Source organism: Myotis daubentonii, chromosome 3 (genome assembly GCF_963259705.1).
Source record: "Myotis daubentonii chromosome 3, mMyoDau2.1, whole genome shotgun sequence".
NCBI classification, from domain to species: domain Eukaryota; kingdom Metazoa; phylum Chordata; class Mammalia; order Chiroptera; family Vespertilionidae; genus Myotis; species Myotis daubentonii.
Genome location: NC_081842.1, coordinates 219,678,873 through 219,693,880, shown reverse-complemented (window position 1 = coordinate 219,693,880; position 15,008 = coordinate 219,678,873). Strand labels below are relative to the sequence as shown.

Below are 15,008 nucleotides of genomic sequence, written 5' to 3'. Positions count from 1 at the left end.
GCCCCGCAGCGAGCGGTACTTTGCACCCGCTCCCTAACTGGGGCCCCGCCCTCGGCGGTCTTGGGGCGGGCGTGTCCGGCTGCGAGGCGGGGCAAACCCAAAGCGCAGGCGCGGAGCCCCCGGGGCGTGGCCGGACTCGGTGCGCACGCGCGCGGGCCCACGTGCGGTCTCCGCTCCACCGGGTTCCTCTGGGTCCGGTCCCGCCGGGCCATGGGCTCGGGCCCGGCCGCAGGTTCGGCGCGGGCGCGCTACCTCGTGTTCTTCCAGTACCTGGGCACCGACTTCAAGTATGTCCCCGACCTCGCGTGCCCGCAGCCCACGGGGAAGCGCGGGAGCTGGTCCCGAGGGCAGCGGGCGCGAGGAGAGGGCGGGAGCTTAGGGTCTGCACTTCCGGCCTCGGCCGCTCCCGGCCGTGGTGGCCGCAGAGGGCGGGGCCGGCTCCTCCCGCTGACCTGCCCGCCTCTGCCCACAGCGGGAGCGCGGCGGTCAGGGGCGCCCAGCGGGCCGTCGGGGTCCAGAACTACCTGGAGGTGAGCGGGCTGTGGCCTGCGGGGGGGGCGACCGGTGCCGGAGGGGGCGGGTCTCGGGGTCTTCGCCCCGCGCTGCCCGCCCAGCCCCGGCGGCTGTCCCCGCAGGAGGCCGCCGAGAAGCTGAAGTCGGTCGTGCCGGTCAAGTTCATCATCTCCAGCCGCACGGATGCTGGGGTCCACGCCCTGAGCAACGCCGCGCACCTGGACGTGCAGCGCCGCTCGGGCCAGCCGCCCTTCGCCCCCGAGGTCCTGACCGAGGCCCTCAACACCCACCTGAGGCACCCCGCCATCCGGTGAGCACCCCGCCATCCGGTGAGCACCCCCTGCCCTGACCTTCGCATCCACCGCGGGTAGAGGCGGGGTCAGGGAGGACTTTGTGTCTGGACAGACTCCCTCGGGGTATTGGGGAGATACCAAGGGGACACGTGTGTGTGTGTGTGTGGGGGGGGTGTCATTTCCCGTGTTCCTCCCACAGGGTCCTGCGGGCCTTCCGTGTGCCCAGTGACTTCCATGCCCGCTACGCTGCCACATCCCGGACCTACCTGTACCGCCTGGTCACCGGCTGCCCCCGGCATGACCAGCTGTCCGTGTTTGAGCGAAACCGATGCTGGGCCGTGCGTGCAGAGTGAGTGGGGGTGTGGGGGGGGGGGGACGGGGGGCCCCTCCCACACCTGGCCTGGCCACTTCCTCCTGGCCACTCACCTGGCTTCCCGTAGCCGCCTGGACGTGGCTGCCATGCGGGAGGCTGCCCAGCACCTCCTGGGGACACACGACTTCAGCGCCTTCCAGTCGGCCGGCAGCCCCTCTGCCAGCTCCGTGCGCACACTGCGTCGGGCCTCCGTGTCCCTGGACCCCGCCGGTCCCTTGGTCCTGCCCCAGGAGAGCAGGTGAGGAGAGCAGCCTGGGGGCCACGGGGGCTGCATGAGGCCCAGCGCCTTCCCCGAGGGCAGTGCAGAGGCAGGATGTGTGGCACCCGCTGGGGGCGTGCTGGGCCGTTGGTGCCTCCCCCCAGGCCGGGGACCAGGCCGGGGACCAGGCCGAGGCTGCTTTCCCTGAGGGCTCCCGGCCCTGCTGAGCTCACTGCTCAGGGCGGGTCCTGGCAGCTGCTGACAAGGTCCTGCTGGGCGAGCACCAGGCATTGGTTCCGGCCCAGCCTGACGGTTGGTTCCACTGCCCCCAGCACTGTCCCACGGTCACATGGCAGCTGCTGACTTCTAGAACCTTCCTAGTGGGGGCCAGCTCTGGAGGGAGGAGGGACTTCTGCACGGTCAGCCTTAGACTCACGTCAGCGCTGATGCCAGGACCTTAGCGTCTCCCGAGGCCCTGCTGCCCCTCCCTCTCACCAGGGATAGTTGTCTGGTTTTACAGCTCCCTTAGGAGGCCCCTGGGGCGGAAGAGAGGGTGGGTACGCCTCTGGGCCCTCTGCCCTGCCCAGCCCACTTCCCTTCTCTGGGGCGGAACTAGGCCGGGCTGCCCTGTGGCCCCGACGTCACAGGTGCCTGTGTCCCCAGGAGGTTGCAGTTCTGGAGCTTGGAGTTTGAGAGCCAGTCCTTCCTGTACAGACAGGTGGGCTGTGTGCTGGGGCCCCTCCGGGGGGAGGTGGGAACGCGGGCCCAGGTGGCCGGCTCAGCCTTGGGTTGCAGGTGCGGAGGATGACAGCGATCTTGGTGGCCGTGGGGCTGGGGGCTGTGACCCCGACTCAGGTGAAGATGATTCTCCAGAGCCGGGACCCGCTGGGCAGGCACCAGACACGGGTGGCCCCCGCCCATGGCTTGTTCCTGAAGTCGGTGCTGTTCGGGGGCCTCGGTAAGCGGTGCCTGGGAGGGCCCCTGCTTGTACCCACTGACGGGCCCCACTCCAGGCTGGGTCCTTGTGGGAGGCGGAGCCCGTGCTGTCACAGCCCTCATCTCATCCTAGCAGCTGGGAGTCCAGACTGTGCCCAGCAGGAGAGCCAAGGACGAGGGGGCAGGGAGGTTCCGGGTTCGCCAGAAGACTTCAGGCTGGAGACCAGCGGCCCGCAGGCAGGCGGCCTGGAGTGAGGTGCCCATGCCCCTTAGGGCCCAGCCCCCTCAGCCCACACACCCCCGAGTCCCCAGTGGGGGAGGGAGGCTGAGGGGGGCTCCCAAGCTGACCTAGGATCTGTCCACAGGTCCTGCCTCCAGCAGTCCCAAAGCTTCTGGCCTCGAGGTTTGCAGGCTCCATAACACGGAAGCCACAGGTGGCCCCCAGGTGCTGAGCCAAGGCCAGAGTACCCGTGGCTGGCTCAGCCTGGCCACTGGACCCTGCCTAGCTCTGCATGCCATGCGCCCTGTGCTGCCAAGCACTCGGCTGCCTGGGGCCACAGCCGGCCTCCTGCTCCCCAAGCCCCCAGCACCCTGGGTGCCCATCTGCCCCGGTGGGCAGCCCTGTGCGTAAGTGCAGGAGACAGGTGTGAGCACCAAGACGGAACACAAGCAGCCTTCGGGTCTGTTACTGGGATAATATCCCGGCGCAGACATAGGAATAAAACGTGAAGAGGTCTTCAGAGTAATTTATTTCTTCCACCCAAAAGGCCACTCAGGCAGACACGTGGCACTGGTGTTGCCCCCATGAGGCTGTGGCCTGCTGGGGGCTGCACGTCCACAGAGGGGAGCCCAGGGCCCCTAGCTGGGCGAGGGAAGGGCGGGCAGCCTGCAGCGGTCAGCTGCCTCCGCTGGGGGCGGGGGGCAGGCCCTTCTTGAGCAGAGATGTGAGGTAGCTCCCCAGCTCTTCGTCCTACAAGGGGACACAGGAGTCGTCGTCCCGTCCTCCCCACCTAGGCAGCCCAGGCTGAAGGGGTGACCCCGCCTGTCCTGACCCACTGCCCAGTGCCAGCTTCCTGGGTCCTGCACGTACCTGGTAGGTCCAGGAGACGAGCAGCACCTTGGTGCCTGGGTCCTCGGAGTGGGCAGCAGCCTGGATGAGGATGGACTCCACGGTCACCGAGCCGTCGGGGAGGTGCTGCACACAGTGGTCCTTGAGGAGGCTGCGTGGAGACACGGTCAGGCCCCGCCTCCTGCCTGAGAGCCGCTGCCCGCCCCACCCCACCCCCGGGGCCAGGCGGCGCCCACCTCTTCAGGTGGCTGTAGACACGCGCAGCCGTCTCCTGCTCCTTGCGCGAGTCGTGCAGGTGCACGCGGCAGGTGAAGCGCAGCTGGTGCTCGGCCAGGCCCAGCTCCTTGAGGGCCTGCTCAGAGGACACCAGCCGGAAGTTCTGCGGGGCAGGGCGACGTCAGAGCACGCCAGGCCCGCGCCCGCCCCCACCGCGCACTCCCGCTGTCCAAGATCAGGGTGCCCGCAGGAGCCCCTAACCGCCCCCGCCGCGCACTCACGCTGTCCTTCATGATGAGGGTGCCGTGCAGGAGCCGCGGCTTCTTGGCATCGGGGAGAAGCCCTTGAGAGAAAAGCAGGGATCAGAGCCGCCAGGGCCACCGCCTGCCTGGCTCCGCCCCCTCAGACTCCGCCCGGGGGCACGCCTGCCCCACCTACCCTGTGCCATTTCCCGCTTTAGCAGCCCCAGCGAGATGCCCACGGGGATGCTGGGGCTGGTGGGCAGGGTCACGGTCTCGCCATTGGCCGGCATGTAGCAGCTGACTCCTGGGCCAGGGGCAGAGAGCACATCAGGTCGGGCTGACCCCGTGGGGCGACCCTGCCTGCACCCCGCCCCCCCCCCGTCCCCCCTCCCCCGCATCAGCTGCCTACGGAACTCCTGCTCGATCTTCTGCTTCAGGAACTCCATCTTCTTGGCCTCGCCGTGCACCAGCAGCACGCTCTCGGGCTCCGCCTGGCCCACCAGCTGCATGATGCCCTTGGCGTCCGCGTGGGCGCTGAAGGACATGTACTCCACCTGCATCCGGATCTCCAGCTGCAGCGGCACAGGGCACCGCCGTCAGCACCCACCCAGGAGGGGCCCGGGAGCTGGGGCAGGGTGGCACTCACCACTTGCCGCCCCTCCATCTCCAGCTTGCGCTGCCCGCTGAGGATCTTGTGGCCCACGGTGCCCTGCACGCAGTAGCCGGGCATGATGACCTGCAGGCAGAAGGGCAGAGCTGCTAGCCGCCCGCACGGCCTCCATCTCCAGCTCAGGCCTGAGCACCACGGCCCCTGCTCCCCACCTCTGCCCAACCCCCGGCCCTCCAAGGAGCCATCCCAGACCCTCACCATGTTCTTCTCATTGCTGGCCCACTTCCGGAAGATCTGCAGGGACTGCCCGGCGTGCAGCATCCCTGGTGTGGCGAACACGACCTAGGGGTGACCATGGGCAGTCAGGGCGGCCCACGCCACACCTGACCGAGAGCCAGGCTCTGAGCACGCCTGGTCCTCCCCCACCATCAGGGCCTCCTGCTCCACCCACACTCCCTCCCGCCCGACGCCCGTCTCCTCCAGCACCACGTGCCCCACTCCGTGGGGAGTGGGGGGTCCTCACAGGCAGGGACCCCTGGCAGGCCCCAGACGAGGAGGAACGCGCTCCCACCCCTCCAGGCCCGGGCCTCACCATCGGGCCCGGGTTGTCGGCAAAGGCTCGGTCGAAGGCCTTGATGTGCTTGAACTCGAACATGTTGCGCTGGACGAAGGTCTTGCGGATCTTCTGGTTGGTCCAGGTGATGCACAGCTTGTAGTAGTGGGTGGCCTTCTCCGTCAGGCCCGTGGAGAAGTAGATGGGAGCCTTCAGGCTCATGCGCTCCCTGTGGGCAGTGGGGGCCGCCATGGAGGAGCCGCCAGGGCCAGACCCGCACGTCCTCCCCAAGCCCCCGGCCTACGGAGCATCGGGGCTGACGGGTGCGGAGACCTCAGTGCAGGACGAAGGTCCCACGTGCTGTTCTGGGCCCCCAGGCTCAGGTTGGCCCCACAGCCCCACTCGACCGCCCCTCGGACCAGGGCTCCCAGAAGCTGCCCGCTGCACCCACCAGAAGGTCTCCAGCAAGATGCAGAGCTCCTGAGCGCGGCCCAGCGCGAACACGGGGATCAGCACCTGCAGTGGGGCGAGGCCGGCGTGGGTGGGTCCCTGGCCACCTGCTCACCCAGGTGGCGCTCATGTGCACGGGCCCAGCAGCAGTCAGGTGGCTGGGCAGCTGCTCCCTGTGGCCACCTTCCTGGGCAGCTGTTTGAGTCCGGCCCTGCTGGCAGCGCCTATGCCGGAGGCCACGCTCACGGAGAGCTGGAGGCCCCCTGCCTCCTGCCCTCCCACCCCTGCCCCCAGCCACTCTCTACCCCAAGGGGCCCTGGTGGACACTCTGGCCAGCCCCGTGGTGGGACTGAATGAGGGGAACCAGTACCCCAGGGGATCAAAGGGCGTGTCTCTTCCCAGCAGTAGGCCCCTCCCGCCCAGAGCCAGCACGGTCCGGCCCGCCGGCCCCCGCCCCCGCCCCCCGCGGCCCCCACCTTCCCGCCGCCCCCCGCGGCCCCCACCTTCCCGCCGCGCTCCACCGCCTCGTGGACCTTCTTTAGGAAGTCCCGCTCCCGGCAGCGCTTGGAGTCCCGGATGGTCGTGGCGTACGTGGACTCCGTGATGAGCAGGTTGGGGCGGCATTTGTCAATCCAGGCGGCTCTGGAAGAGTGGGCGTGGCCTGAGGAGGACAGTCCACACGGCCTCCAGCTGGGGGCATCGCGCCAAGGCCTCCGGGACCGATGGGCAGCCTCCTCGGCACAGGCCCAGCAGCGGTCAGGGCAGCCCTCATGGAGACGGGGGACACTCTGCCTCGCTCGGGGGACATGGGGGGGGGGGCACTGGAGGAAACCACCGCCTACTCACCCCAGGTGCCGGTCCGGGGTCATGTTGTAGTCGCCCTGCAGGGGAGCAGCTCTCAGGAGGGGCCTCCTCTCCCCGCCCAGCAGCCCGCCTGTGCCCCAAGGGCGCCACTGACCGTGTAGACCACCGACTCCGAGCCCACTTTGATCTGGAACATGGCTGCCCCCAGCACGTGGCCGGCGTAGTAGGCCTTGATCTGCAGCTCCTCGTCCACCTGGGAGCGGAGGGCCGGGTCAGGGCTGTGGGGGGGGTGGGGGACCGCAGAGGGGCTGGGAGGCAGCCGCACAAGCAGATGGCGCCATTCTGCGCCTGTCATCAGCTCCTGTCCCTCACTGAAGGGGCCAGTCCTCAACCAGAAGCAACTCAACCCAGGAGACGAGACGACGGGTGGGAACAAGAGCCACAGCAGCTGGGGCCCTGCCGTTCCCAGACGCAGGCTTCCCGAGGGAGGACTGTGACCAGCACATCCCCCGAGAGAAGACAGGACAAGTGTTGGCAAAGCCCAGCGGCGTGGCTCAGGGGTTGAGCATCGACCTATGGACCAGGAGGTCACGGTTTGATTCCGGGTCAGGGCACAGGCCGGGGTTGCAGGCTCGATCCCCAGTATGGGGTGTGCAGGAGGCAGCTGATCAATGATCATCTCATCATTGATGTTTCTATCTCTCCCTCTCCCTCTCCCTTCCTCTCTGAAATCAATATAAAAAATGTTTTCTTAATCAATCCAGCCCTGGCTGGTGTGGCTCAGTTGGTTGGAGCATCATCCCAGACACCAAAAGGTTGCAGGTTTGGTCCCCAGTTAGGGTGCACATGGGAGGCAACCAATGATGTCTCTCACCATCAATGTTTCTCTCTCTCTCTCTCTCTCCCTCCCTCCCTCTCAAAAAACAAAACAATAAAAACATATCCTTGGGTGAGGACTAAAAAGGAAAAAGAAAAGAAAAACCCAAAAAAGGCAATGAAAAAAAAAAGGCAGAACAGAGCAGGAAGCTACAGGAAGCGAATGGTGACAGCACAGCCACCCCAGCTGCCTTCTGAAACGTGGGGTCTAAGCTCGTCTAAAGGACGGCATCAGACTGGGTCTTAGGAACCCTGACCACACGCTACTTAAAAGAGCCACATTGGAAATACGATGAAGAGAGAGGGAAAGCGAAAAGACGGAAAGAGACGTTCTATGCAAACATTAACCCAAGGTGGGAGGTGGGGATGGTGTCAGCCATTTCCCAGGAAACAGACTCTAAGATGAAAAGCATTAAAGACAGAGGCCCGCGGCACGAACTCGTGCACCATGGGGTCCCTCGGCTGGCCCGCGGGATCGGGCTGAAACCGGCTCTGCGACATCCGCCGAGGGGCCCTGGATTGTGAGAGGGTGCAGGCCAGGCTGAGGGACCCCAGGGTGCAGGATCGGGGCCGGGGAGGGACCGTGGGAGGCCCCAGGGTGGGTCCAGCCTGTCTCACTCAGTCCCGATAGGCTCGACCCCAGCAGCAAGCTAATGTACCAGTCAGACATCTGCCCCCTGGTGGTCAGTGCACATCATAGCAAGCAGCTGAGCAACCTTAGCATATCATTAGCACATTACGCTTTGATTGGTTGAACGGACAACCGGACACTTAGCATATTAGGCTTTTATTATATAGGATAAGCATACACACTTCACATTGACAGAGGTTCAAACAGGATAAAATGACCCAAAATGTCTAGGCACCTAACACTAAGCAAAACCCAGACTCTAAGGAAACAGACAAACCCAACGTCTCTGACAAATGCTGCCACTGACGCCCTCGCCTGCTGCCAGCCCTCCCTCCGTCTGACCCTGATGCGTGCACAGCAGTGACTGAGATGGAGCCCAAACCCCGCAGCCCAGCTCCGTCCAGTCCCTGCCTCCCCGGCCACCACACCAGAGCTCCGCCCTGCTGACGCAGGAGTGCCCACCAGCCGCCCTCTCGCCTGCTGCCCCCTGGTGGCCCCCAGGCCTGACACACTGACCTGGACCGTCTGGTGGAGGCGCACGGCCACCACCTTCTTCATGCAGTCCTTGATCATCTGGGAGGTGAAGAAGTTGGCCTCGCCCTTCTTGTCCACGGCGATCTTGCGGTAGTCCTCCAGCAGGATGGGGCAGATGGCCTGGGTGGGGTGGGTCATGTAGATGGGCCCGTCGTAGCCCACCATCTCGCTGAAGTAGGGCAGCGCCCCGCAGTGGTCCAGGTGGAAGTGGCTGGGGGTGCAGCAGGGTCAGCGACCACTGCACCCACCCCTCACAGCCCCTCCTTGCCAGCGCCACTCGGATCACCCCACCCGCCCATCCGTCCTCCATCCACTCACTCACCGAGGGCTCCCTGTGCGCCAGGCACGTCCTAAGCCAGTGATGGCGAACTATGACACGCGGGTCAGAGGTGACACGCGAACTCATTGTTTTGGTTGATTTTTCTTTGTTAAATGGCATTTAAATATATAAAATAAATATCAGAAATATACGTCTTTGTTTTACTATGGTTGCAAAGATCAAAAAATTTCTATATGTGACACGGCACCAGAGTGAAGTTAGGGTTTTTCAAAATGCGGACACGCCGAGCTCAGAGGTTCGCCATCCCTGGTCTAAGTGCTGGGGATGGGGAACGAGCAAACAGACAGAAACTGCTGTCTCCCTGGACCTTACGGTCTAAACATCTACTCAGCAATGAGCACACAAACAGTGAAGGTGTGTGTCCGACAGCGGCACGTTCTTGAAGAAACAGAGAGCAGCTGAAAGGACAGTGCAGCAGGAGCCACCCCTCACCGGGCCCGTGCACCGAGGCGGAAGGAGCGGGAGAGCCAGGACGAGGCCTGGAAAGGCACCGGGGCAGAGGGAACAGCAGTGCCGTGCTGTCCACAGCTGAAGCAGATGCGGGGTGCGAGTCCTCGACTTGGAAGTGACACGATCACAGGAGCCTCAAGCAGCTGAGGATGGGGCACAACACAGGGCACCTCTGGCTGCAGTTGGGGGGTGGGGAGGGGGACCAGCAGGAGGCTGATGTGAAGGTCAGGGTTCTGAGGGGCTGGATCCCTGGAAGGTTTGTGACTGTCTGGGTGGAGCATGAGGGTTCAGCCAGGCGGTGGGACGGGAGGTCAGGGCAGGACGAATGAGGTCGTATGGAAAGGCCTTCAAGGATGGGGGGGGGGGGGGGGCCAGTCACTGCTGTAGATGGGCCAGTCGCAGCCCACCATCTGGAGGCTGGACGCGGCGTCATCTTCCTGGGGCGCCTGGGCTCTCACCCACAACACTTGGGGGGCATAGCACTGTGTGTCCCCCTCCCCCCGGAAAGCTGACGGCAGCACACCAAGCAGCAGCCATGAACACCTACGACCACACACACACACAGGGACACCACCTCCAGGGCCAGCATCCAGAGGGAGAACCAGGCCTGGGGTGAGCCACAAAGGAACCGGGACAGAGCCCGCCCAGCGACACCCCACAGCCTGCAGCCTCCGCAGGCCAAGCAAGAAAGGCTCAAGCCAGCCCAGCCCAGCCCTGTCCCCCAGCCCTGACCCCCAGCCCTGTCCCCCCAGACCTGTCCCCCAGCCCTGTCCCCCCAGCCCTGTCACCACAGTCCTGTCCCCCAGCCCTGTCCCCCAGCCCTGTCCCCTCAGCCCTGTCCCCTCAGCCCTGTCCCTCAGCCCTGTCCCCCAGCCCTGTCCCCCAGCCCTGTCCCTCAGCCCTGTCCCCCCAGCCCTGTCCCCCAGCCCTGTCCCCCAGCCCTATCCCTCAGCCCTGTCCCCCAGCCCTGTCCCCCAGCTACGTCCCTCAGCCCTGACCTCCAGCCCTGTCCCCCCAGCCCTGTCACCACAGCCCTGTCCCCCCAGCCCTGTCCCCCAGCCCTGTCCCCTCAGCCCTGTCCCTCAGCCCTGTCCCTCAGCCCTGTCCCCCCAGCCCTGTCCCCCAGCTACGTCCCTCAGCCCTGTCCCCCAGCCCTGTCCCCCAGCCCTATCCCTCAGCCCTATCCCTCAGCCCTGTCCCCCCAGCCCTGTCACCACAGCCCTGTCCCCCCAGCCCTGTCCCCCAGCCCTGTCCCCTCAGCCCTGTCCCTCAGCCCTGTCCCTCAGCCCTGTCCCCCCAGCCCTGTCCCCCAGCTACGTCCCTCAGCCCTGTCCCCCAGCCCTGTCCCCCAGCCCTATCCCCCAGCCCTGTCCCCCAGCCCTGTCCCCCAGCCCTGTCCCCTCAGCCCTGTCCCCCAGTCCTGTCCCCCCAGCCCTGTCACCACAGCCCTGTCCCTCAGCCCTGTCCCCCCAGCCCTGTCCCCCAGCCCTGTCCCCCAGCCCTATCCCTCAGCCCTGTCCCCCCAGCCCTGTCCCCCAGCCCTATCCCTCAGCCCTATCCCTCAGCCCTGTCCCTCAGCCCTATCCCTCAGCCCTGTCCGCCAGCCCTGTCCCCCCAGGCCTGTCACCACAGCCCTGTCCCCCCAGCCCTGTTCCTCAGCCCTATCCCTCAGCCCTATCCCCCAGCCCTGTCCCCCAGCCCTGTCCCCCCAGCCCTGTCCCCCAGCCCTGTCCCCCAGCCCTGTCCCTCAGCCCTGTCCCCCCAGCCCTGTCCCCCCAGTCCTGTGGCAGGCGCCCACCTGATTATCACACAGTCCAGGAAGTCGGTCAGCCGGCCGTTGCGGGTGATGTAGGAGAAGTCTGGGAAGCGCCTCTGAGAAATTAAGAGAAAGCGTCAGAACCCTTTCCGGCTCGGCCTGCGGCGGCTGCAGGCTGGGGGTGTCGCGGGGCGGCGGCTGCAGGCTGGGGGTGTCGCGGGGCGGCGGCTGCAGGCTGGGGGTGTCGCGGGGCAGCCAGTGCTCCAGGGAGCAGGACACCAACACCCGGATCTGAATCCGGCGGCGGCACCAGGACCACCGCCTGCCCACAGCCTCTGAGCACAGGGGTCAAGTGCCGGAGCCAGCAACCGAGCCCAGCCCACCACACACAGCCCTTCTCTGGACTGACCCACCCCTGCAGGACACCCCCTCTGTCATGTGATGGTGGGGGCTGCCCAGGAAGGCAGTGGCCCCAGACCCACCTGCCTCCTGCACTGCCACTTGCCAAGACTGTCCCCCTCCCATGGGCTGGAGCCTGAAACCCCAGGTCCCCCAGGTCCGCGACCAGGGCCAGGCCGGGGGCAGGACCTCCCAGCCCACGGGCGCCCCGGCCGCCCGCCCACCGGACTCACGTCATCGTTGTAGCCCATGTGCATCCCGCAGTCCAGCATGACGTTCTTGCCCCCGATGGAGACCAGGATGCAGCTCCGGCCCACGTCCTGGCCAGCGCCTGCAGAGACAGGGCCAGGGAGGTGCTGCCAAACCCTCCCCTCCCCCACCGCCCTGCCCCGCCCCGAAGGCCAAGGCCCAGTGCCTGTCCCAGGCCCGGGCACGCTGGACCCCTGGCCTGCAGCGCCCTCCGGCTGGGAAACGACCTCATGACGGCGGCGTGGGCAAACGTGAGGCGAGAACACGCCACACCCACAGCAGACAGGAAGGAGAAGGCGCAGGGAGGGCACAGAGCACCAAGTCCTCCAAGTGCGCTCTGGCCTGAGGACCCCCACCCCACTCCCTCCAGCCTCAGGCCCAGCCTCTGCTGCCCAGGCTGGGGTGGAAGGAGGCTGCAGCCACCTGCTGTGACCCCAACCCCCACCCCGATTGAAGGCCAAGGGCGGAGGAACGGGCACTGGGCTGGCACGCCCGCTGGGGGCCTCCCCTCCTCCTGAAGCCTGGGCTGAGACCCTCCCCCAGGTCGGTCTCCTCCCGGTGGTGCCACCTCAGAGGCTCCCAGGCGGCTCTGGCCACAGGGAAGCACGGCCCCAACTGTCCAGCAACAACGCCCTGCCGTGACCAGACCTGAACCTGAGTCCCATCCACCTCCTGCTGCCCAGCCTTGCCCGCTGCTCCAGCCGCCACAGGGCACATCCGGGCCGCCTCCTAGCGCCCTCTGTGGCCTCGGGGCCGGAAGGAACGGGACACCACCCTGTACGGCCTGATCACAGCAAATGACCAGCGTCCTGCCGGCCACCGACCCTCTGCTGGCACCACACACACAAAGGTGACAGGACCATGGCCAGAGTAGGAGGGCACTGGTCCTGGAGACGCTTATCCCCATGGCAACAGCAGGGATGCCAGCCAAGAGCTCTGTGAAGCCTCAGGCAGCCGAGCCACAGGTGGCGGCCGGGAGGTCTCTTACAGGCTCCTGTCTCCACCAGGACGCCGCCCGAGAGCAGTGGTCGCTGTCTGCGCCCTGCCGTGCCCGCTCAGAGGCCTCCAGACATGTGTGGGTGGGGAGGGGCCACCCGTCTGGTGGGATCCACCTCTGCCCCTGACGCATGGCTCCTCAGCACGGGCCAGGGACGGCCTTCGGACCCCAGAGCCCAGCTCCTAGGCCAGTGATGGCGAACCTATGACACGCGTGTCAGAGGTGACACGTGAACTCATTTTTTTGGTTGACTTTTCTTTGTTAAATGGCATTTAAATATGTAAAATAAATATCAAAAATATAAGTCTTTGTTTTACTCTGGTTGCAAATATCAAAAAATGTCTATATGTGACACGGCACCAGAGTGAAGTTAGGGTTTTTCAAAATGCTGGCACGCCGAGCTCAAAAGGTACGCCATCACTGTCCTGGGCCCTGGCGGCCGGCCCCCAACGACCACCTCAGGGAGCATAACTGGGCAGGAGATGTGGGGAACAGAGTCTGGGCACACATGGGGGCAGGACCCAAGAGAAAAGAAAGGAGACGCCTGTCTGCAGGGAGCTCAGGGTCCGGGCAAGGAGACGGACAGTGAGCACATAGACGAGACACGCCGAGCCCAGCAGGTGGAGGTGAGTGCCAGGGGGGTAAGGTGGGCAGGGAAGGGGCCACAGAAACTTCCAGAACCATGACAGGCTCAGGACCTCCCAGCAGGGTGGGACGGCGGGGGGAGGCAGGTGTGCAAAGGCCCTGTGGCCCAGGTGATTTCGGAGACTGTGCCTGGCCCAGGTTGACCAGGGAGCCCACGAACAAGGCAGAAAGTGGCGAAGGGAGACCGTGGAGAAGTCGTTTTGGTGACGAGGCTACGTGACCGTGGGGGCCCACCCAGGTGCAGACTGGGGTCAGGGAAGCAAGGAAAAGGGAGGAGGGAGGAGAGTGCTTGTCGACAAAACGGGGGCCGGAGGGAGGGCTCCGCCCAGTCCCCTGGAGATGAGCTGGGGGCAGGGGCAGGTGTGGGGCCAATGGCCGGAGGGGGCCCTGCGCCAGCAGCTACAAGAGGCCGTGGGTGTGACGTGCCCATGGTGGACTGAGGTGTGTGCACCCCCCACACCCCCCACGAGGGCGGGGGCAGGGGCGTTGGCTGTGCCATGCGGCGGTCACAGCTCAGCGTCCCAACTGGGGGTGGGAGGGCTCTTCCGAGGGAGCAAGGACGTGCAGGTACGTGGGACACCCTCCGGGGGTGGGACACCATCCGGGGAGCTGCTCCCGACATGCAGCCCAGTGGAGGAGGCAGGGGCGGGGACAGGGCCCCTGGTGCGAGCAGGGGAGATGCCGGGAGAATCTGGGAGGGTGGCCGGCAGACGACGGTCCCACTTGTTGCTGGAACCCTGGACTCTGCGTGACCTTTCCTCCCTCGCACTGTCTGGACAGTTCAGGCTTTTCAAAGTGCACATGCAGCCCTGGCCGGTGTTGCTCATGGGTCAGAGCACCGGCCCAAGCACCGAAGGGTCAGGGTCGGATTCCTGATCAAGGGCAGGTACCTGGGTTTCAGGTTCATCCCGGCCCCGGCAGGGGGACCTGCGGGAGGCAGCCCGTAGCAACCAGCCAATGTGCGTGTCTCTCTCCCCCTCCCTCTCCCCTCCTTTCCACGCTAAAAAGCAACGGAAAAAACACACCCTCAAGTGAGGAGTAATCAAGTAAACGTGCACATGCATGTCTTTTTCAAGAAGCAATGCTATTGCCATGGCCGGTGTGGCTCAGTGGATAGAGCGTGGGTCTGCAGACTGAAGGGTCCCGGGTTCGATGCCGGTCAAGGACACAGGCCCGGGTTGGGGGCTCGATCCCCAGTGGCGGGCGTGCAGGAGGCAGCCGATCAGTGAGTCTCTCTCATCACTGATGTTTCTCTCTCTCCCTCTCCCTTCCTCCCTGACATCAATAAAAATATATTTAAAAGAAGAGCAAGAAAAGAAGCAAAGCTATTTTTTTTAACGTCACGAGGTCAAGTGAACCAGGGGCTGGACTGAGGGTGGACCCCCAGGCTGGGGAGGTGGGACCTGCAGGCGAGCGGGCGCGAGGCAGGCGGAGCCGGTGGGCAGGTGGCGGGGCGGGGGGCGGGTGCAGCGGCGCCGCGAGCGGCCGTCCCCGCGCGGAGGGAGGGATGTGCGCCCAGCGCGGCCCTCGGCGGCCTCGTCCTCATTTCGCTGGTAGGACCTGGGGGCGCAGCAAAGCAGCGGAACCGGACGCGGCCCCAAGGCCGTCCCCGAGCGGCCACAGCTGCGGTCCGGGAGGGCGGCCCCCGCGCCCGGCCCCCCGACCACCGCCCGCCCCGGCGGCCCGCCCGGCGCCCTCACTCACCCAGGGGCGTGACCCTGATCTCGGGCATCCTGCCCGGCGCTCCCGGGCCTGTCGCCTCCGCGCTCGCCGGACAGGACCCCGGTCGCCGGGACCCGAAGCGCAACACGAGAGCGCGGCTTGCGGTGACGCACTGCGCAGGCGCACCCCCGCCTCCACGGCGCCCACTTCC

General features: G+C 66.0%; 2 protein-coding genes across 3 annotated transcripts; one reads left to right on the top strand and one right to left on the bottom strand.

Annotated features, from left to right (window-relative positions):
- The first annotated feature begins 123 nt into the window (after positions 1-123).
- Positions 124-3,050, top strand: PUSL1 (pseudouridine synthase like 1). Of its 2 annotated transcripts, XM_059691598.1 has the most exons (9): positions 124-287; positions 473-530; positions 636-823; positions 1,006-1,155; positions 1,247-1,417; positions 2,042-2,096; positions 2,174-2,336; positions 2,448-2,570; positions 2,680-3,050. In XM_059691598.1, exons 1-8 carry the CDS (start codon positions 211-213, stop codon positions 2,567-2,569), a joined length of 984 nt encoding a protein of 327 aa, XP_059547581.1. In that variant the 5' UTR covers positions 124-210; the 3' UTR covers position 2,570; positions 2,680-3,050. The 2 variants fall into 2 exon arrangements, with proteins under 2 accessions (XP_059547581.1, XP_059547582.1); XM_059691599.1 differs by lacking the exons at positions 2,042-2,096; positions 2,174-2,336 and having other exon boundaries at positions 125-287.
- Positions 3,045-14,997, bottom strand: INTS11 (integrator complex subunit 11). Its single transcript, XM_059691597.1, has 17 exons — positions 14,840-14,997; positions 11,478-11,575; positions 10,888-10,961; positions 8,282-8,510; positions 6,413-6,511; positions 6,301-6,335; positions 5,958-6,096; positions 5,456-5,520; positions 5,044-5,233; positions 4,710-4,793; positions 4,488-4,577; positions 4,251-4,413; positions 4,038-4,145; positions 3,881-3,942; positions 3,620-3,762; positions 3,405-3,534; positions 3,045-3,284 (listed from the first exon to the last, which is right to left on the bottom strand). Exons 1-17 carry the CDS (start codon positions 14,865-14,867, stop codon positions 3,210-3,212), a joined length of 1,812 nt encoding a protein of 603 aa, XP_059547580.1. The 5' UTR covers positions 14,868-14,997; the 3' UTR covers positions 3,045-3,209.
- Positions 14,998-15,008: the final 11 nt, after the last annotated feature.